At 42.3% G+C, this 20768-nt stretch overlaps 4 protein-coding genes across 4 annotated transcripts in view; 2 read left to right on the top strand and 2 right to left on the bottom strand.

The window, feature by feature from the left end:
* Positions 1 to 5058: 5058 nt before the first annotated feature.
* Positions 5059 to 20768, top strand: part of LOC117902351 (discoidin domain-containing receptor 2) — a 148500-nt gene continuing 132790 nt past the window's right edge. Inside the window, exon 1 of the mRNA XM_034813662.1 lies at positions 5059 to 5368. The gene's annotated coding sequence lies outside the window, so the exon portion shown is untranslated. The remainder of the gene's footprint in view (positions 5369 to 20768) is intronic.
* Positions 9650 to 10375, top strand: LOC117902359. The gene has a single exon (XM_034813671.1). The coding sequence runs from the start codon at positions 9686 to 9688 to the stop codon at positions 10346 to 10348; it is 663 nt and encodes a 220-aa protein (XP_034669562.1). The 5' UTR covers positions 9650 to 9685; the 3' UTR covers positions 10349 to 10375.
* On the bottom strand, positions 12263 to 12968 carry LOC117902360 (dopamine N-acetyltransferase-like). Its single transcript, XM_034813672.1, has one exon. The coding sequence runs from the start codon at positions 12939 to 12941 to the stop codon at positions 12288 to 12290; it is 654 nt and encodes a 217-aa protein (XP_034669563.1). The 5' UTR covers positions 12942 to 12968; the 3' UTR covers positions 12263 to 12287.
* LOC117902358 (dopamine N-acetyltransferase-like) lies at positions 13232 to 14024 on the bottom strand. Its single transcript, XM_034813670.1, has one exon. The coding sequence runs from the start codon at positions 13957 to 13959 to the stop codon at positions 13288 to 13290; it is 672 nt and encodes a 223-aa protein (XP_034669561.1). The 5' UTR covers positions 13960 to 14024; the 3' UTR covers positions 13232 to 13287.

Below are 20768 nucleotides of genomic sequence, written 5' to 3'. Positions count from 1 at the left end.
CAGAGTGGCCACAAAACTCATTATGCCCCCAAAACCCAAGATTGGAAGGCAGACGGCGGTAGGTGTAACGAAAATTGTTACGCCTCATCCATCGGCCTCAAAAGTCGCTGTAAACGAAGGCCTCCCCACCCAATAAACACCGAAAAATCAAAATCACACTGCAGTTGGTTCGACTTATGAAGGGTCCACTCGACAGGCGTCAAGGGGTGCAGGCTGTTGGGAGAGTAATGGGGAAAGGCTGTTGGGAGCGGTAGTGGAAGGGTAACTAGAGGAGGGATGGGGCACCAGGAGAACAGCCTGTTAGATGTGGGGAGGCCGGTACGGACAGGTGCTCGCTCGGTTCCTTTCTCTGACTTCAAACTGGAACTTCTTCCATTCGTTTCCTTTCCGACAATTTGGCAAAAAACAACAATAAATATCACACGCACACCACACACACACACACACATACACATACATATGTATATATGTAACCCTACCTATTGCCACGCCCACTCCACACCCCCTTTCCGACCAACACACGACGCAAATTGCTTAGCATACTTTACGGCTTCAATTGGCAATTGGCAGCCTTTGAATTTCCCTCCCTTTCTCCCTTTCGCACTCCCTTCAACCATTTTTTTCCACCTGCTTGACATGCAGGGCGGTAGGATGTGTGTTGTGGTGGGGGGTGTCAGCTCTGGCCCCTAAGACTTGGCGCCTACCCTGCCGCTGCCTGTCAGCTGACAAGTTGGCAACTCTGTTGTTGTTGTTGTTGTTTTTGTTGTTGTTGTTGTTGTTTTTGTTGTTGTTGTTGTTGTTGTTGTCGGGTTCTCGGCACTCCGGTTATTTCTCTCTTACCCTTTTTCATTCACTGTGCTGTTCGGTGTGGCAGGTGGGGCACAGGGGTAAGGTGTGCATGGTAGGGTCTTTAAGGGGGGAACCTACAATAGATTGAACGAGGGTTGCGTGGAGAGAATGTAAAGCTGTTGAAGAGCGGAAGTGGGAGAAAATACTTGAGAGAGGGAATCGGCAAGATATTTTAATTTCCATTGGTGTTTTCCACATAAATTCCACACGAATTTCTGAGGTATTTAATAAATTAATAATTTAAGTCAAGTAAATAGTAGAAATATTAAAAAATAAACTTTTATATTACTTTAAAAAAAAAATTAAACATTTTGAAGACAAAATAATTTAAAAAATATTATTTTAATAATTCAAAAAGAAATCGAAAAATATATTATAATTATGAATTGTTCCATTTTTCAAAAAAAAAAAAAAAAAAAAAAAAAGAACAAAAATAGGCATGGATATTTACTAGCAAATTGTATTAAGCAATTGCTTATCCATCGCTTTTTCTTTCATGTAAACCAAATCTCAAATTCCCACTGAACATTCCCCAAAGAACATTTGGACCCTCCTCTCGCTATAGATTTCCTTTTTCGCTCAAGGCAAAAACCAGTTCAGGCAAACAGCCAGACAGAAGACTGCGTCAGTTTTGATTGAAATATTGATGGCAATTTTTGCATAGTTTGGCTATAACTTGTGCCCCAAAGCCTGACTGCCTGCCACGGCCTCTGTACACTCTGCCCCTCTCTCTGCTGACGCTGCGGCCGCTCAGGTGCAATGTGGTGAAAACTTTTGCCCAGAGGTGCCACAAGCCAAGGAGTGGATAGGGAGCTTTGGTGGTGAATTTCAGGCTTTGTCTTCGACCTTTTCAATCGACTCTCAACAGCTTATGACAGGCCCTGCCTTATTATGACTGTCATGGCTGTCAGAGAGAGAGATACCCCACACTCTCCCTACCCCTCTCTAATATCTTCATTACTCCCGCATTGTACTTTTCCAGGTGCCCGAGCCCGATCCAGAGCGCTATTTTCACGTGCCTCTCTCCCTCTCTCTCCCTCTCTCTATCTACTTTCTTTAAGCGATTTTCTATTTGTTTTTTCAAACCTTTCTTCCCACTCGGCCTTCACTTTTGACAGGTCAGACAGTTCAGGTGTAAAATAGTTTTGCCACGTCACACGGCGGCGTTTTTCAGTTTGGGTTTCCCCCTCTCTCTGTATTTCTTTTGCTGTTGCCTTTTTCCCTATTGATTTTCCAACACTTTTTCAGCTTCTGCTTCTTCATAAATGTCAGAGAAAATCACTATGATGTCTTGACTTTAAGAACGAAAAGAAACCTGCAACCCACACACACAGATTTCATTCGCTTTATTTTTCTTTTGCCTTTTCAGTTCTTTTTTCCAATATTTCTATTTGCCACCTACCTCATGCAACATGCCTCTGCCCAGTCGTCTCTGTCTTTGATGTGGCCTACGCTTCGATTTTGTGTCATGTCATGGACCCTGTCTCGGTCCCTCTGCCTGTCTGTCTGTCCCTAAGAGGTGCCAGGTGGCAAGGTGTCGCCTTCGTTTCTCTCATTTCACAAATCATTTTGTCTAATTGCTTTGGCTGTCCCTCCTTGAGATGACCAGAGAGAACTCTGGCTCTGTTCCAGGGTTATCCTTGAACCCAACACCAAGGTCGCTTACCTCTCGACAGTCCTAGCTAACTTTTGGGATTTGCTGCTAACCTTCTTGGCGTTATTTGTAGACATCCTAAGTCATTTAAAGCTCGCCACACGCTCTGAATCGGAAGGAATACATAAAAATGTGGCTGGATATGCTCACAAGTATGGGGAAAATATGGAGATAATTATTTTCAAACAGAAATGAAATGTTATGTAAAAAATGTCAATAGCTTAAAACATTGAATCAGAAATAACTCGAAGCATGAACCCCATTATTTGAATAATCAAAAAGCGCTCCTTTCCCCTTAAAATATTTCCATATATGCCACTGATAAACCCTGATTTAATCCTCCTGCTTCTCGCATATCCTGCGGCTGTTGAAAAAAGTTCTTGCAGCCTCTTCAATTTCAAAATCCCCAAACTGATATCAACAGTTGGGAGAAACTTTGCAGACATTAAATCGTTCCCCAAAAAAGTGTTCGCCGAAAAAGGTGCAAAAGAAAAACAAAAACCCGAAAAATCTTTCCAAATCCCAGCTGACAAAATACCCACAAAAAAAAACAAAAGAACAAAAAAGTAAAGAAGAGGAAAAAACTTCTCAAATTGATAAGAAACCTATGACCCCCCATCCACCAGCAATCTATCTATCTCTCATTTCACCCTCACCCCCCCCTCGTCGTTTATTAAGTCAACAATTTGATATGCATTTTCTTGCTTTTGTTTGGACATTACTTTTGTTTTTTGTTGTCTTTTTTTTAAGAATTTTTGTTGTTTTGTCGAAAGTTGAGCTAAGCTTTTGGCGCTGCAACTTTTGACAGAATTTGATTGAATGTTTGGCAACGACATCGAGGGGATTAACTATGCTGTTCAGTTATCTATGGGTTGTCTTGGCTGTCTGCTGGCTGGGCTCGGCTGGGGGAAGTCTGCTGTGGGACCACAGCAGAGACGAGACGGTCACAGTTGGCCCTAATTGGAAATGAAAATGTTGGAACCTGTTGGCTAGATGGATGGTTGGATGGTGTGGCAAGGTGGAAGGGTGCGTGTGTTGGGGTGTGCTGTGGGGGGAAAGTGGCGTCTGTGTTGAAAGAGTCTTGACTGTGGATCGCGCGTTAGGGGAATGGTTTGGTTTTTCTGTGAGTACTTTTTACTATGGCCATATTACCATTTATACAACTTTGTTTATTAATTAAATTACTATTATAGAAAACTAATGTTAAAAAATTATTTTTATATGTAAAAAAAAAGAATATATGTACATATCTGTGTACTCATTTTTTAATTGTGTTTTAATTTCATTCAAAGTGTAGCTAAAATCTTTCTCAATCTAAATTGTGTTTACAATCTTTTACCAAACTCATTACTGGCTACTTGAATAATTATAATATAACTTATTTATTGTCTTTAACAGCTAAAGGAAAGCCACTTCTGAAGGTTTGGTTGTACTTTGTTCTACAATATACTGAAAAAATACTGTATTTGCATCCGATTTATCTTATAAAATTAATTTAATTTCTATGTCTCCTAAAAATGTCGAAAAATACAAAACTGCCTACAAAATGTTGTATGTTGCAGGCAAACCCCCTCGGAGTGGCAGCCCCCCACTGTAATGCCTTATGTTCCATATTGTGGTGCGGTAATTGTAAATGCTTATCAACAGGCAGCTAGTTCTCTTTGCGCTTCCAGCTCTTCATTTAAAACTCTCTTAGCAGCACAACACACAGAATGTGTGTTCCAATTCCCACAACGTTCCGTCTTATACGCATTCCACACACAACACAAAGAGAGTTTCTGCCGCTGACTCTCTTTCACTGTCCTCTCTCTTCTGCCGCTTTGAAGTAAATACAAAGTAGCGTTAAGTTCTGTGTGTTTTGTTTGTGTGGGCGGTGTGGCAGCGTCCAGAACTGTAATCAATAATTTTAAATATTTAATGAGGCAGGTAGCAGAAATGTAAACAGGCAATTCGGAAGCAGAAAATATAACAAAAATATGCAAAATTATAAAAACAATATTTAAATTATTTAAATATTTATTTAACATGGAAATACATTTAACGAATTTACAAAATATATTTCACAAATTCCTGGCATAGGTGTAGCTGAGGCCGCTCACCTGTTTCCCCCACCAGCAACTGCATTTCAGGCCACTCTCTCATTAGACTCTCTCCCTTTACGATCCACTTGCCATCCACACATGCATTTCGCTCTCCCAGTCTCTGCTGCTACCTCTGCTGCTGCTGCTGCTGCCGGCCTCTCTTGGGCTTCGTTGAGTTGCGCTAACGGTACTCAATGCCGCCGCCGCCGCCGCCGCTGCCTCTTACAGGTGCACACACACGAGGATGGATTGATAAAACTCTCTCCTGGCTCTCGTACTGCCTCTCTTTCACGGCAGCCAGCAGGAAACGTCACGCAGCAAGGAGGAAATCGCAAATGTTCTACGTCCAATTTTCCCCTCTCCCCTTATGGTGTGTGTGTTTTTGCTTGCCCCTTGTGTCTGTGTGGCATGTGGATGACATTGTGGCGCTCGTTGAGGCAGCTCCAATTGTCGGGCCAGTAGTCGTTGCGAAACTTTTGCTGGAGTAACGTGTCGCGCAATTGGCGTCGCAATTTTCTTCCCCAAATCCCATCGACGGCAATCGCTCATCGTGCCCATCGCCTCATCGCCTGTCGGTTATCGTCAATCGTAAATCGTAAATCGTAAATCGTAGATCGTCTCGTATTCAGTTTTCGGCTATTCGTGTGCTTGTTCGTGTGCGTGTGTATGTGTGTGTGGAAGGCACAGGTGTGGGCGGAGGAGGCGTGATGGGGTCTCTCGCCACATGCAACAGTCTAAACAAAATGATAACCATCTAATGAAAGGATCCATCTACCCAAAACAGGTAAGAATTATACCCTACAATTTTCCACACCCCTCCCGCTTAGAGTGTAACATTTTGCGCCCTTTTTTTAAGCGGCATTTAAAAGTTAAACGATGTCTAATGTCAATTTAATTATGTGAAAATAAAAATACACAAACAAAGTTCTGTGGGCGAAGTATCTCGCTTTTTCGGTTTTCCTCTTATTGGGCATTTTCCGAAAAAGTTTATCTTTATTTGGGCAATGGTTGGTGTCTGTGTCTGTGTCTGTGTCTGTGTGTGGGTGGGGGTGTGTGGAGTGTGGAGTGTGGAGTGTGCGGGTGTAGATTAAATGAAAAGTTTTAAGGCACAAATTAAGTACAAATTGCAACTGATTCGTGAGGGGTTTGCGTTGGGAGGATTGTAATGAAAACTGTGGCAAGTCGGGAAGTATAGAGTGGAGGAGTGGCAGTGTTTGGGAAATGGGAGTTACCAAAAGTGTTTTGGTGAGACAATCAATGAAAGTAGAGCACAGGCACTTATAGAGTGGGAATACAATTACAATAATTTGAACCAAATTCGACTTAAATACAATGTGAATACAATGGCTGATTATGGTTTATGTGAGCTATAGGGATGGCAGATATAAATTAAATTAAGTTTAATAGTCAAAACAGAGCCCAATTATGTGACAAATACTCAAAACAAGAAATCAATTTATTTAGATACCAGGAAAATCTCTCTCGTTCTTGTATTCCTTTGGAAGTTCCACAGTTCCACAGCTGAAAACTATCATTAAACCAAGCAAAAACGACACATATTCCATGAACTACCTCAAGTTAGATGATTTCTGCCTGCTTTTAACAGCAAGCCAGACTCCAATTCAATCCTTTCCTATCGATTACATCGTTTAATCCTCAAGCAACTGCTCCAAAGTCTCTCCATAACAAAAGCTCCAATCTGTCACATAATCCAACAAGTTTACACCTTTTATCGACAGCAACTTTGGTGGCTTTTTGGGTTGATGAAGTTATTATATGGCTTAAGGCCCATCATTCAGTCGTATTTTGAACACACAACAAACTCTCATTAGTTGGAGGCAGTCAGCAGCGTGGAGAGACCCCCAAAAGATGCTAATTAAAGCCTTGAAAATTAAGTGACTGACTACCAAGATGCCTGAGCATTCAAAATAGACAATTTTAGCGCCAACTGCAAACAAATGGGCATGAAAATCTATCTTTGAAATGGGTACGAGTATTTCTTTGAATATTCATAGAGTCAATAGAGTGGCGAGTGCCAACAACTGGTCAACTTGGGGAGCGTGGGAAATGCCCATCATCAGCCATTAAACCACTCCCAGAAATAAAATTCAAACTCTTAAACGCATTTGCTTTTAATTAAAGGAGAGAGAGTACTGCCAGTACGCAGAGCACGAGTATCTATCGGTAAAAGTGACTTTTGAAATGGTCCGAAACTGGAGATAAAACTGCAATAACTATAAACGAGGTTGAACGGTGGGCTTGCGGGTGGTTGGGAGTGGTGAGTTTTCATGGGTTAAGTGGAATGGCAGGGTGGCTCGCAGCACGCACAAATTTGTTAAGCGGGTCACGTAACTCCAATCCTCTCCCACGATCTTCGTGTGTGTGTTGTCATCAACACAATCGAAAAAATCGAAAATTAAACTTGAAACGTTGGAAACAACTACAAAAAATGGCAACAAATTTCAGCCCCTTCTCCTGCTGCCCTTTTCTTTAGTGAAAATCGATTTCAATAAACTTTAATTTGTTTTCTTTGCGAAGGGCAAGCGCAGAGAGTTTCAGTTTCATCAATTTAAAACATTGAAAGTGACGTCAATTAAATGAAATTAAATGCCAATAATTTAAAAACAATTACCCAAAGGGAAAAGCACACGGAAAAATTAATGGAAAATGGGAAAACTAGAAAATATAGGTAGACGAACGCGAAGATACTCTTTGAGATTGTTTCTTTGAAAAATGTACTAGAGTTGAACGAAAATAAAAAGAAACTGAATAAATTTTGCATTTTAATTTTATATAAAGATTTTTCTTTATCGCCTTTCATTTTCATTCCAATCGAATATACTTATGTATACCCTATAGGGTATACCTACAGCATTGCAGATTCTCCTCCTAAATATGACAATACCCTTCTAAAAATAGTGTAAATTAATAAACGTATCTTTAAGAGCCCAAAAACCCGATCTTCAATGTCAATTAGAGACCGAATTTTGTTTATGGCTTTTAAATCTAATTAAATTCCCATAAAAAACCAAAAACAAAACATAGAAAAATGGGATTTTATTAAAACGAGAACAAAATGCCATACACTGACATGATAAGAGAGCGAGCGATGGAGGGAGTAAGGCAGAGAGAAGAGAAGGCTTCGTCAGAAAGCATAAACACTGCGATGACTAGGAAGGGGGAAGACCGAAGAGTGCAAAGAGAGAGGAGAGCCAAGCCAGCTGCAAATCAGCGAATGAGTTGAATTGGAGCGGTGGCGAGAGCGGGGGTCAAATGAAATGCTGAAATAACGCGATAAAGCAACAAACAAAGCAGACAACAAAGTAGCCTCCGCTGGTCACTAGAGAAGGGGGAGGGACAGGGGTAGATGCAAAACTTACAACAGACGGCGACAAGGGGTTAATGAGTGCGTGCAAGTGTGATGCATGGAGCGGAGCAGAGGGGGTGATCGAGTGTGCAGGAGCTCTGATTGTGTGCGTGAGAGGGTTAGGCAGCGTGCGAGGGCTAAACTATGATTTCATTTGCGGGTCGGGTTGAGGTTGACAGGGGGCTAAATTGCACTAATGACCTGCATTTTGCTTGGCATTTTTGCATTTTAAGCACCGAAGCGATTCATAATTTATTTGAAGGATTCCACCAAGGCCTGTATTGTGTGGGGTGAGGGGCTGGGTGGCGGCCTTCTGCTAGGAAACCAACAACCTGACATTTTGCATATCGAATCACGCGATGCGATATCCAAAGTTAAGCAGGCCCTCACTCTCTCTCCCTCTCTTCCTATAATAATCTAAAACCTGTTCCAAATTTTGGTTCAACTTTAGCTTAAAATTTGTTTCTTTGTCATTTGAAAGGTAAACAAAAGGCAGAAGATGTTTGGCACTAGAGCTACCTGTTAAGCAGAGTCTAAAGCGGGTTTTAATTGTGATTGTTTTTAGTTGCAATTAGACTGGAATGGCATTTAAATTCCACAAATGGTACAGATAAATGAATCACGTGCAGTCTCTTTTTTTTGGAAGCTTTCCTTTAAGAATCATCAGGAAAATAGCATTGAATGCTTAAAGCTATCCCAAACATTTTATGACTTTGACTTTGTCAAATCCTCTAAACAGACAAAACATGAAAATTTCTATTTTTAGTAGATGTTACTTTTATACTTATATTTTATTTTTGTTAATTGATCTTTTTCCATCAAACAGAATAAATGCCGTCATAAACAAAATGTCTTAAAATTAAGACGTGACCATAGGTAGGACTTTAAGCAATCTCTCTGCAATTCCAATAAACCCCAAACTCTTCAGAAGACCCGATAATATCTTATGACCTGTAGAAAATACTAAATTAAATTACCAACTCTGTTGCAATTCCGCTTCATTCTTATAACGCAAGTATTCAGGTTTATTTGGAACTAACTGGATCTAAATAGCTGACAAAAGAACCGGGATGCCGGTTGAAGTACATTTCTATGTGCAAAAAAAAGACAAGATCAAGTTCATAATCCTAACTTATCACAGTTCTAAAAATGGACCTCCCTCACCTATCTGTATAGTCACAACAAAGATAACGTTTGGGTTCCATAAACTTGACTCAACTTTCGCTAAAGATCTTTTAGACCCTCCAAATGATATAATTTCGTAGTCACTTTCCTTATTCCGGATTGAGTGAACTCTAAGTTGCTTAAAGTTCAATTTAACACACACAAATTTAACATCAGTTTGAGTGTGAGAATTATTCATGTTCGTGGGGCACATGTTCGTTCGCTGGGGGGCGGCCCGCAAGTCATTCAACCTCAATCAACCGCAAACAAAAAGCAAGCAAGACAAAACAAACAAGTGTCTTACGTATACAATATACAGAATATATATATTAATAAAGCTTCTTGATAAGAGCAACGCCGTTAGGTTCGGTGGGGGTGGTGCTCTGGTGGTGTGGGGAAGGTCACCACGCCGCACATTTGGAAAAAAAAGCTCCGAGCAAAATGTTCTCCGTGTGCAATGAGAGTGTATTTTTGTCGCTCGCAATTCTCTGATTCTGGGCATGTTAAGTATAAAGCAAGTAAATTGCGAGAAATTTCTCTCAGTTTGTGTGCGCGAAGGCACTTGAAAAGATGTCAGCGCTCATCAGCATACGCGTCATGCGATTGGAGGACTACAACGCGGTGGAGGCATTTCTCGCTCAACATTTCTTCAAAGAGGAACCCCTGATGCTCACCCCGCAAGAGGACCAGGATGCAGCAGCAGTCATACCCGCCGAATCGGAGCTGCATTTGTCGCTCATCCCGCAGGGCCTCTCCCTGGTGGCCATCGATGAGGCGCACGGCAATCGCATTGTTGGCGTCATTTTGGCAGGCGCCCAAAAGCCCGCCGACGTGGAGCAGCACTTCGCGGAGGCACAGCAGCTGGAACCCACCTGCCTGCTGCATCACATACACAAATTTCTCTCTGGCATTGAGAAGAGCGCCAATTACTTTGAGCACTACGGCGTGGAGACCGCCCTGTATTTGTACATTCTTGGCGTCGACTCCTCGGTGCGTCGCCAGGGTCTGGGCTCCCGCTTGGTCTCCGCTCTCATCGATTTGGGCCGACAACAGGGCTTCCCTGCCATGGTCTCCACATGCACCAATCAAAACTCCACGCGCCTCATGTCTGCCCTGCAAATGGAGTGCATACACTCGCAGATCTACGCGGATTACAAAGATGATCAGGGTAGAGTGGTGCTGCGACCGCCAGCACCGCACACAACGGGCAGTGTCATGGGCATACGGCTCTGACGAACGAGTGTAGAACGAGTAAACAGTTTAGAAAGCACTGTGAATGGAAATAAAGCTTAGTTAGACCAAAATTTGTGTGTTTTCTACTTTTGTGTCGAATTTTTGTACGTGAGAAATTGCAGGCAATGTTCCCGCAGGCAGGAAAGCTTTCCTCCACGAAGAGAAAATATGAGGGAGGCAAGCAAAAAACATATTTCAAGTCTTAAAAGCACGAACAATTAATGAAAATTTTGATTTTCGTAATTATACCCGGTACTCGAAGAGTAAGTAGGGTATATTGTATGTGTGCACAAAGTGAATGTATGTAACGCACAGAAGGAAACGTTTCCGACCCCATAAAGTATATATATTCTTGATCAGCATCAATAGCCGAGTCGATTGAGCCATGTCTGTCTGTCCGTCTGTCCGTCCGTCCGTCTTGTTTGTCGGCTAGTTCTCAGAGACTATAGGAGCTAGAGCCACCAAATTTTGGCTCCAGACTGCTGTATGCTCACACTGGAACCAGTGTATTTCAAAAATGAGCCACGCCCCCTTCCGCCTCCGCAAAAGGGCGAAAACCTCCCAAATCCCAAACCGCCATTCCGTAGGGAATGACTATATCTATCAGATCCGATTGGGATCCGATTGGATCATTATTATAGCCACAATGAAGAAATTAATTTTCAGTGGCCAAACCCACCCCGTCCCGCAGCTTATAGCAGCACACTCTGCTTCACGCAGTTTATGGCCTCTGCCCCCGACACGTCTCTGCCGATGCCTCTGCCGCGACTCTGCCCTGACTCTGCAAAGTGTGTCTATAGGGGAGGGTGGCGAGCTTAAGGAGCGTGTTGGCGTGAGTAGTGTTGTTGATGTAGATGACAGATGAAGAAAAAATGTAAAATTGGACAAATAACCGCAAAGGTGCAGATGTAGTACTGAGTGCCGGGTATAAAAGTTGTGACGCGTAAGAAGCGTCTCACACGTCCCTTCTCGTTTTTGTTGTGAAATAAGCTGTAAAAGAGATTTATATGCGGAAAAAATACTGTTTAAAACTCATAAACAACATTTGTGCCCTTTTCCATCTTCGATTTTTATCGCTAACATTTCATTACTTCAAACCAAACCTTTTTCTATGAATTATTTCCAAGCATTTCTATAGATTTTGGGTTGCTTCAATCGATATTGTGGCCGTTCTATCTTTAACCGTTTCCCACATATTTCACCCACCAACTATGAATTATAAGACACATTTCTCGCTCCATCCCAGACTTTAATTCTTAAAGTTCCATCGTTTACTCCCGCTCCACACATTAGCCAAAAACTTTTGCTCGTGTTGAAGGGACCACCCCTCTCTCTGTTCCCTCCTTCATCTTCCGTTTCCATCTTCTACTATTACAAGGCAAACGCTTGCTGACAGGCTGGCTGCTTTTCTCGGGGTTTTCCCTCACTTTGGTTTTGTTGCTCCACTTTTCTTCGCCTCGCACTAAGACTAATTGTTATTTTATTGTGTTTGTAATCCAATCCAACGGCGGAGCGGTGCGGCGCGTAACACTAACCACATGCGATGGCAAGGCAATGCGATACATGCGAAAAAGTATCTACAAGATACACACACATGTGCGAACTCCCACCCACTACCCACTACCCATTGCGACATTGACTTTGCTTTTGTTGCGCGTTGATTACGTAACAGCTGCATGTTGGTGTGTGTGCGTGCCTCTGTGTGTCTGCTGTTGAGGCTCCACTTTGGGGATGGCGTGGCACACATTTGACCCACTGCTCTGTGTGTGGACTACCTCAATGAGAGACCTTCGGCTGGGAACAGCTGGAAGATCGTGCGATTGGCAAAGCTTTGGGCAAGCTTTAGGCATTCGTCTGCGAGTCTTCTACCCCACAAAATTCATCCACTATTTACATTTACATTTTATTACTAACTAAAGCAAGTCGTAGAGAGAATCGTTTATAATTTTATGGCCACTACTCGTATCTCCTTATGAGGAGCTGGCGGAACAAATACCACTTTACCCTCTGCATCCTTGTAGTCATCATATTTCAGGGAATAAATACACTCCATTCCCAATGCCTCCTTCTGTCGCGCCGAATAAAAACTCGTACAGAAAGCCGCCATCAGGGGGTAGCCCTTAGATCTCCCCAAATCCATGGCGCAGTTAGCCAGACGCTTACCCAGTCCCTTACCCCGCATCGAAACATCCACACAGGTCAAGTGGGAGTACAGCAATTTGGACAATCCATAACGCTCGTAGATGTTAGCCTCGACTTCCACGTTGGAGAGTAAACGCTTTATGTGTCCACTACCTTCGGCTTCTTGGCGATGCTTCTCCACATCTTCGGGACACTGTCCTTCGGCCAGCACAAACCCCACAACGCGTCCACTCTGCTCCTCATCGATGGCCACGACACAGGTACCGTCCACAATCAATGATTCATGATACTCATCGAGGCGTTTCCATCTCTTTGGATCTATTGGTCCAGTAATGGCAGCGAAGAGGGGTTCACCATTGAAAAACCTTTCTGTGAAAACACTTTTGATGCTCTCATAGTCCTCCAGGTTCATGGTGCGTATTGTGATGCCATCTTTTGTGGTTTCTTGCATGTTTTATGCGGGTGCGCCTGTAGAGTAGCTCTTTCAATTCACAAATGACTTGAAGTAGTAGTAAACAAAACGCAAGTGCCTCGGGGGTCTCCATAATGATAAGAAAATCTTGCTAGTTAAACGATAGCGAGTTTCTATGCACTAAAGATTCATGATAACAGCAACTACTTTGAAGAAGCTTTTTTCCAACAATAAAGCAAGTCATTTAGATTGTAGACTGGACTGACAGAGTCCAATTCAACTTCACAATTCATCCATTTTATGCTTTCAATTAACGTGGAATTATTATTTCACAACTCTTTTATTACTGTTTAAATTCTCGGATATTGTCGGAGGGGTTGATCACTTATATTTTCATGGCCACTACTCGTATCTCCGTATGAGGAGCTGGTGGTGTAAAAACCACTTTACCCTCAGAGTCCTTGTAGTCCTCATATTTCATTGAATAAATGCACTCCATGCCCAATGCTTCCTTCTGTCGCGCCGAATAAAAACTCGAGCAGAAAGCTGTCATCAGGGTAAAGCCTTTAGATCGTCCGAGTTCCATGGCGCTGGTGGCTAGGCGCGTACCCAAACCCTTGCCCCGCATCGACACATCGACAGATGTCAGGTGGGAGTACAGCAGTTTGGTAACGCCATATCGCTCGTAGATATTCGCCTCTGCTTCCACTTTGCAGAGTATGCGCCTTATGTGGCCTACGATGTCAGTTTCCGGTATGCTCTCCGCCTCTAGGCGATGACTTTCCACATCATCAATGGTCTGTCCTTCGGCCAGCACAAAGCCCACAACACGTCCTTCATTCTGCTCATCGATGGCCACCACACAGGTGCCGGCAGTAACCATGGATTCATGATATTGATCATACAAATTCCACATTTCGGGATCAATGGGTCCCTTAATGGCATCAAAGAGGGGCTCGCCCTTGATAAACTGTTCCTCGAAAAGGTGCTTGAAGGTCGCGTAGTCCGCCAGAGTCATAATGCGGATGGTAATGCCATCTTTGGTGTTTGGTTCCATCTTCAAATAAATTCTGAATATTCTCTGAGCTCCGACGTCTCTTCGATGGCTCTTTCAATTCACGACTGACTCAATGCCAAGGGTCAATTATGATTAAACAACACCAAGATAATGATTCATATTATTGTAAAGACCAAAAGCTTATCGCAAGCTTTTTGCAACAAATAAAAAGAGAAAAATGGTTTGCCACAAGCGCTCAGATAGATTAAGTTAGGGCTGGACACAGTGGAGCAAATATGAAATTAAATAAATAAAACTGCAGAAAATAAAGACATTTTATCACTAGAGCTGGCAGTTTTCATATTTTAAAAAAAACGAGAAGGGACGTGTGAGACGCTTCTTACGCGTCACAACTTGTATACCCGGCACTCAGTACTACATCTGCACCTTAGCGGTTATTTGTCAAATTTTACATTTTTTCTTCATCTGTCATCTACATCAACAACACTGCTCACGCCAACACGCTCCTTTAGCTCGCCACCCTCCCCTATAGACACACACTGCAGAGTCGCGGCAGAGGCAGAGGCAGCGGCAGAGGCAGCGGCAGCGGCAGAGATGTGTCAGGGGCAGAGGCAGAGGCCATAAACAGCGCGAAGCAGAGTGTGAATGCTGCGGGACGGGGTGGGTTTGGCCACTGAAAATTAATTTCTCCATTGTGGCTATAATAATGACCCAATCGGATCCCAATTTGGTCATCTGATAGATATGGTCATTCCCTACGGAATGGCGTTTTTAGTTTTCTGTTATCTTCAAAATTGTAGATTTGGGAAGTTTTCGCCCTTTTGCGGAGGCGGAAAGGGGCGTGGCTCATTTTTGAAATACACTGGTTTCAGTGTGAGCATACAGCAGTCTGGAGCCAAAATTTGGTTGCTCTAGCTCTTATAGTCTCTGAGAACTAGCCGACAAACAAGACGGACAGACGGACGGACATACGTACGGACAGACAGACATGGCTTAATCGATTCGGCTATTGATGCTGATCAAGAATATATATACTTTATGGGGTCGGAGACGTTTCCTTCTGTGCGTTACATACATTCACTTTGTGCACAAATGCAATATACCCTATTTACTCTTCGAGTACCGGGTATAACAATTACAAATCTCACTGGAAGAGAGCCTGGGAGAGGGCCATGGAAGGAGATCCAGAGTGAGGTGTGAGAGTGAGCCTGCTTCTGTATGTTACATGGATTTATAACCCGAAGCAGGAATGCCAAAAATTAGAAACGCTTAAAGTAGAAACAATAACAGACTGCGCAAAACAGAAAGCCCGAGAAGAGACAAAGAGACGCCACAGAAAGTGAGAAGAGCAGACAGCAGTAACAAACCCCCCTAAAAGGGAGAAGAACGGCATCATACTCCCCCCAGAAAATGCGATAAGGTGGTACAGAGAATACCACTCCCTGTGCACTCTTCTGTCTGCCGGACTGCCCGTACTGACCAGCAGACACCGCCTGCGAATTCCCTCTGAAGACTGACCAAAAACCAACATAATTTACATGTCTGCAATGGAAAATCGACAGTGAGACGGGAAGACAGGCGGGAGGATAGAACTCCCGCCTGTTTAGCATGTTTGTGCCACCCGGAGGCATGCACTTGCAACTGTTGCTATTCCTCTGTTTAAATTCTTAAATTTCTTCAGGAATTTGTTCCTTGGCGTGACACCGAGATCCCTTTGATTGCCAAGAATTTGATTAAATTTTTAAATGAATTTTGACCACCGTTTTTGTAACCCTTTTAAATATTGATCAAATGTTTGAGGAAATTCCAGCCATGTCAAAGCGCCCAAAATGATGCAGCAAAAGGCAGCCGCAGGCCTTCAAGCCACAGGACTCTCTCCGCTGCTTCACTGTACACAGTACAGTACACTGCGGCTATGACAGAATATTTTCGCAACTTTTAGTCACCCTCGCAGCACGCAGGTGAAGGTGAAAAATGTTCTCCAAATATTTGCGCAAGTGAATTTGTGATTTATGCCACATGCCACACGGTGCACGGGGCACGGGGCATGGCTGCCTCTGTGTGTGTCGGGGCATGACCTAAAAAATATTTTTTCCACCCAACTGCCAAACTAATTAAAAGTGAAAAGTTGACAACATTCTCTCTAGCTGAAATATTTGATTTATGGCAACCGCAGCGCAAAAATTTAATGAAAATTCAATCAAAGTTTGCGCCATTCATTCGACGGAGGCGGTTGGGGGCTGGGGCAGAGTCTAGTGCTTGCAACATACTGTTCGTAGTAGTACGCAGTACGTACCCCCAAAGCGATGGACGACCTCTACTCTGCTTTTTGTTATTGTCTAAGTGACCCTAATGAAGATTAATTTAGAACAAGTGCCACTGCGCCACTGCTGCTCTATACTCTCGCTGCGTGGAAGTGTCTGTGCGTGTGTTTGCATCTGATTGTCTATTAAAAAGATAGAATTCTAAAGAGAAATACTCAACAAATAGCAGGCTGCTGCTTGCTGCTGCTGCTGAGTTTTATGACGCACCCAAGGCATAGATATGTACGTATTTCCCCCACTAAGTAGTTCCCATAATGAAGACAACAGCAGCGGAAGAGAGAAAACAATTTAATCAAATAATTTTCATTGATTTAGATTAGGTGCGGGAAGATATGGGAGATGCCGAAGAGCCCAAGAGGGCCAAGGAGATAGAGAGAAAAAGATCTTAAGATCAAATACTTTAAGAAAGTGGGAAAGAGAGAGTTGCAGAGGGGACAATGGCGACTGGGGAATGCTCTGTGGAGGGGAAGAAATGGATACATACATATATGGAGCCTAAGAACAAGATTTAAAGGATTTAAGAACCAATAAATAAATGTTCTTCGAAGCGAATCACAGAAAAAAATATAGAAATAATAGGACACAGAACTTTCGAGTCATTTCTAGAGCAAAATGTTAATGGTTACATTATAATTTATATATAATCACTAAATCTCTCAATTGTTACATCTTAATATCCCAGATAATAATTTTGTTTTATTTAAAATTTTAATTTCCAGCTAAAAGTTACATTCTTCACTTCTATTCCAACATACCCTCTCTGAAACACACACAAAAGGGGGATATGGAACAGCCTCCAACTAAAGGTAAAAACCTGCCACCAACTTAAAACTCTCGAGCCTGCAATCAAGGCATCCCCAAAATGTAGTTTTACGAGTGAAGCCTCCAGCTACTTGTCTCTTTTTCGATTTTATCTTTGGCAGTAATTAATTTATTAAACAATTTTCATATGCGAAACGCAGCAGGCGGTAAGCGGATGGACACACACTCTAGAGGGCGTGCGGCGGGTGCTCTCTACAAATTTCTGTATTTTTTTGTGTTAATTAGTGAAAAATAACATAGGGAATTGAAAATGTTCAAGAGGGGAACACGCAGTGAAAAATTGATGCATAATTTAACGCTGTTCAAAAGAGATATTCCTCCGATTTGGTTGCCGATTACAAGATTTCGTTTCGGCCTGCCTACACAATGTGTAACGCATTATAATAATTTCAATTCCTAAACTCTCGAGACCATCATCATCATCATTATCGTCTTCCAACTAAATTCAATTCAATTCAAAGTTCGTTTATCTGATTTTCCCTTCAAGTGGTTGTCGGACCGTACCGGACCGTGCCTTTTACCTGCTGTTTCTCCCGTCCCGTTCTCCGCTTTGTATGAATATTTATTTTGGAAATTTAGTTCGTCTGTTTCGGCCTGTTTTTTTGTGAGTCTATCTTTCAATTAACATTTTTGTGCTGCTATTAACGAAATGTTCGAAACAGTTTGTTTGGTTTACTGAATTTCAGCTGTTTTTTAAATGATTTATTCAACAAATTAGAATAAAGTACGAGCCTATTTGGTACTTGGGTACGAAGTATGAGGAAATGCAGGTGTAGGGGCAGGTAGTGTGGAAAGCGTGTTGCTCTTTTGGGAAATACTTGCAGGAATGTAGGAAGCGTGGACTTCTACTCTATATAAGATTAAATATTTGATCAATGCTACAAAATGAATTTCTATGAAGTTTTATTCGTTGAAGCTATTTATGTATCTATTATTTGTTTGATATTTTTTCATGTTCATTTATTTATTTCCTTAAGTTTCCTACCTTTTATTAGGAAATTTATTTATTCACATTTTGTCTAGTTGGCATGCATTGATGAAGGTTTTCTATAAAAGTTGATGTATCCTGTGTATTTTACATTTTAATCATTGTTAACTGGAACTAAACAATTATTCTACATATGTATAAATACAAGTCCATCAATTCTCCATAGAATCGATGGACAACATATATAAACCCTCTATTCTGCTGCAAAAGCAAAACTAAATACAACGAGAAGGGACGTGTGAGACGCTTCTTACGCGTCACAACTTTTATACCCGGCACTCAGTACTACATCTGCACTTTAGCAGTTATTTGTCAAATTTTTTCTTCATCTGTCATCTACATCAACAACACCACTCACGCCAACTCCTTTAGCTCGCCACCCTCCCCTAGAGACACGCACTGCAGAATCATGGCAGAGTCGCGGCAGAGACACGGCAGAGGCAGAGACGTGTCAGGGGCAGAGGCCATAAACTGCGCGAAGCTGCGAATATGCTAAAAATCAATATAAGCAGCGGGACGGGGTAGGTTTAGCCACTGCAAATTAATTTCTTAATTGTGGCTATAATAACGGTCCAATTGGATCCCAATTTGGTGATCTGATAGATATGGTCATTCCCTACGGAATGACGTTACGTAGTGTTCCTTTATCTTCAAAATTGTAGATTTGGGAGGTTTTCGCCCTTTTGCGGAGGCGGAAGGGGGCGTGGCTCATTTTTGAAATACACTTGTAACAGTGCGAGCATACAAAAGTATGGATGCAAAATTTGGAGCCTCTAGCTTTTATGGTCTCTGTGATCCAGGCGCTCAACAAGACGGACGGACGGACAGACAGACGGACAGACAGACATGGCTCTATCGACTCGGCTATTGATGCTGATCAAGAATATATATCCTTTATGGGGTCGGAAACGTTTCCTTCTGTGCGTTACATACAACCGTTATTCCCCACAAATACAACATACCCTATTTACTCTTCGAGTACCGGGTACAAAAACACAATAAAAATTCCCACATCTACTGGGCACCACAAAAACAATGCCGAAAGAGCACCGACCAGGCAGTCAGCCAGCGGCCTGCATATATGTACATATATTTGTAAATCGATTTTCATAAAACTAAACTAAACTAAAACAAAAACAAAGTTGCAAAAAAGCAACAAAAGTAAAGGAAAGACGCAACAAACAAGAGGAGGGAGAAAAAAGATATTAATAAACAAAAATGATTTATGTGTCTGCTGCAGTGCAGTGCAGGACCGCGTCTCCCCCTCCACTCCCCCTCCACTCCACTGACCAATCCAATGGTCACTCACTAACTGTAGCTGTAGCTGTTCTTTTGCTCAGTTTTATTGTTGTTGCTGTGTGAGCTGGTCTGTGTGTTATCTTGTTAATCTAATCATTGGGTTAGGCGCTGAGAAGAACTGGAACTGCGACTGGGGACCCTCATAAAAACATTGCAAAGCGGCGCCTGCGCAACAGGTAAAAACGAAACGAAGCAACGCAAACCCGTAAGAAAGAGACAAGCGAAAGACTCTGCGGGAAAAGAGTGGAGTATTGATTTTTGGGCAGAGCAGAGCGGCAGAGCGGCAGAGCAGCGGGCGTGTGCATGACAAATGTTCACTGATTTATTGACAGACTCAAGTGGAGAAAAGGCAGCGAATTGCAGGGAATGGGCGGGAACGACAGGGAACGACAGTGCAGGGTAACCCAACGTGGTATTGTCCATATGTCAGGCCTTGGTCACGTTCTTTTGGCTCTCTGTGTCGTTATATCGTTGTCGTTCGGTGCCACTTCACAGGGCCCATGCCGCCACCTGCTGTGTAAAAATAGCGCAAAAAATAACACAAAAAATCAAGAAAAAACCATACACTGTGAAATGGAATGGTCTTGCCCATAAGTTCAGGGCATGAGGGTGCACTAAACATTCGGCCGTGTCTCTGTAATCTGAGTGGTCTACAAAGGGAACGAGCGGCCACCACCCAAAAAAATAAATCCCAGAAACCAGAAGGAAAAGCTCCAAACATATCCATCGAAAATGCATTGCTTCCGTTGTATTTTTTGCTCTCATTTCATTTGATTTTTCTGTGTGTGCTGCAGGTGTCGCCGCCGCTGTGTTGCAAGTCGGAATTTATTGTGGGACTTCAGCGATTTCTATATCATTTTAGTACCGCCTCGGATGTGGGGCGAACAGGTTTTTTATTTTATTTGATTTTTTGATTATTTTTTTTTTTCAGGTAAGTATTTGTTGAGTTTTTGGATTTTTTATTTCTTGTGTGGGCATGGCGAAACCAAAGAGTTTTTTTAGTGTTGTGTTTGTTTATGGATTCATGAAGATATCTCGAGACTAAATTGCTGCAAAAAACGTCTTGGGATCACCACTCAATAAGTCATAAAGCTCCCCCTATTCTCCTAGCCAAAAACTGTAACATTTAACACTCAATCAACAATCTATCGAGGCACATCAATCAAATGTGTTGGGAACATTAAGAAATCTCAACATAAATCGCAAACAAGGCCCGGGCACTAAAAACAAAGTCAACATAGCCTCGATTTGCTTATGGCCAAAAGTAAAATACGAAAAAGACATTCCTAAGGGTAGAAAAGGAATCAAAGAAAGAGCAACAGCAACAACAGAAAATAGAACTAATCAACCATAACAAGAACATGAAAGCGCACAGGACACAAGGAACAAACAAAACAATAAATAGAAAGAGAAAA

The sequence above is a fragment of the Drosophila subobscura genome, chromosome U (assembly GCF_008121235.1).
Source record: "Drosophila subobscura isolate 14011-0131.10 chromosome U, UCBerk_Dsub_1.0, whole genome shotgun sequence".
In the NCBI taxonomy this organism is placed as follows: domain Eukaryota; kingdom Metazoa; phylum Arthropoda; class Insecta; order Diptera; family Drosophilidae; genus Drosophila; species Drosophila subobscura.
The sequence above is the reverse complement of the archived record's forward strand: the minus strand, read 5'-3'. Positions and strand labels throughout refer to the sequence as shown.